Genomic DNA, 2,134 nt, shown 5'->3' with positions numbered 1-2,134 from the left:
AAATGCTATCCTCACATATATATATATATATATATATATATATATATATATATATTATATGCGCAAGCTGGTCATTCAGGAAAACATCTAATTGTCTTCGCAAGGAACAACGTAGATCTTGGTCAGTAAAATTTCTGACCCACTCTTCTTGTCATTTTCGGTTGTGTGGTTTGGTACCTATTTCGGGCCTTTCAGTCCATTTAGCGGAGAATGTTACGGATAACTTTCTGAGCTGTCACATCCTTTGGCAAAGAAACATGAATCGTCCAAGTTGGAAGGGTTTCAAGATGCACAAAAATTATATCGTCCTTCGGTACTATTTCGATATGATTGTAGACGGTACCTACTGCCTACGCGTGCTTATGCGCTATTCCCAGTTTCCTGGGCTTGAGGTAGATAACCCTTCGCTTTCATATCTTAAAAGATCACTTGGATTCTGTTTTGCCGATGAACCACAGAAGTATAAACCTCATACTGTTTAGGCGTTATTCGTCTGACTATGGTTACTCGGAAGAGTTTCTTCGTGGCCCATGTCACTGGAACAAATACTTGTACGGTATTTTAACCACAGTATTGGTGGTTTTAACACGACTATGCTTCTGTACACCGCCATATCATTCACTACTTTATTTCCGATATGACTTTCATTATGATATATTTTGCATTACAGCGTTGTTCGGCTTGACACGGTTCATGCGTGTTCACCACTGATTTGTTTTATTCGACTTGTTCGTTAACGAACGGCAACGGACGGTGAATGACCGATGGTCTTGCGAACATGCTCTGCACCGAAGCCCTACGAACAACCCCGTCTATCTTGAACCAGTTGGCTGCGCTGGATCTTCCGGGAGGGTTGCGGATGTTCCGGCCCGTGATACAAAATATGTCGGATTTAGCATATGCGTTTGACACAGGTGGGCTGCTTTTTTTGGTTAAGATTAGTTACCCTGGGTTGAATTTGCCGTCGTCATCCGTTATGTCGCATCAATTTGAGTTTGGTCAGACTGCGTTGGAATATCTGAAATTCTTCCTAAGCTTGAAAGAATAGGGATATAGCACAGGGCCGGTTTGCTCTGTTTGAGGGTTCGTAACGTCGCGGATCTTACTGTGAGCGACTGCTCAGTTCTTAAACCATTTGGAAATTGTTTTGTTGTCGGGGTGGCATGCTTTGAGCCGGGCCATGATTTGCTTTTCAGATTGTGGACCCAAGGTGAATATATGAACATCATTTGCGGTGACGTTTTGCTCGATATTGGTTGTCTCCCCATGCCTGCAATCGATGACAAATTACCTGGTCGTCCCAACTCGCGTAGAACACCACTTAATGTTGTTAAAAACGCTGTGAAGAAGCTGCACTGTTTTTCAAAGGTCCAACTCCATTATTGTCAGCTTTACAATTTTATCCGCTGTTAAGCTTACTGTAAACTCTTCGACGGTCAACTATCGGTCTCATCCCATCAGGTAGATGTAATTCCTGTGTTTCCATCAAACTTGCGGTCTGCTGAGCTACCGAATTGTACGCTATTTGTGAAATGCACTTAAGCTTTAACAAGAGGCTCAACTGAAGCATCCACTTAATACATTATCCAACTAAATAAGTGGCACAGAAGACACCTCAGGTTTCAGTTGGCACGATATTCCAGGTAACCCAAGTACTTTTGGTGATAGGCTACACTAATCATAAGGGTGATGAAAACTGTTTGACGGCTCACTAGGGTTTCCGTTCTTAATGGGCCTCGTTAGCAGGCGTAGTTCCCGAGTGTCTTTCAAGAAGCATACCTCGATATCTCGAAAATCGTGCCTATCGAAGCCTGGAGCCTGTCGCGCATTCAGTTGAAAAACATCATGAACGTGAGACTCATTTGAGCCTCTCATTAACACAAAATTCATTTCTAAGTATGCTTTCCGGATTTCCAGTTCGTTGACTTCCGCTTCATATAGTTTTTCACCTTCACTCACCTACTTCCTTCTGGTAGTATTCGAAAATATGCCAATTGTTCTCTGAGAAACTTCAAAGGTGGTTAGAATTGAACCAAAGAATCTCGTGTTTGATTCCCGGAAATTCGAACAACGCACTCGCGGCAATTTAGCAAGACACCATTTATTTATTTATTTATTATTTATTTTATTTATT

The 2,134-nt window shown here is 41.9% G+C and overlaps 1 protein-coding gene across 1 annotated transcript in view; it reads left to right on the top strand.

Moving 5' to 3' along the window:
* T265_12059 (hypothetical protein) overlaps positions 1-2,134 on the top strand; it is a gene marked incomplete at both ends in the record, with an annotated part of 18,406 nt that overhangs the window by 2,205 nt on the left and 14,067 nt on the right. Inside the window, one exon of the mRNA XM_009178986.1 lies at positions 671-914. Coding sequence (XP_009177250.1) covers positions 758-914 — 157 coding nt within the window. The remainder of the gene's footprint in view (positions 1-670; positions 915-2,134) is intronic.

This window comes from Opisthorchis viverrini (assembly GCF_000715545.1).
Source record: "Opisthorchis viverrini unplaced genomic scaffold opera_v5_754, whole genome shotgun sequence".
Lineage (NCBI taxonomy): Eukaryota > Metazoa > Platyhelminthes > Trematoda > Opisthorchiida > Opisthorchiidae > Opisthorchis > Opisthorchis viverrini.
Note: the sequence above shows the minus strand (reverse complement) of the source record. Positions and strands in the feature narration are given on the sequence as shown.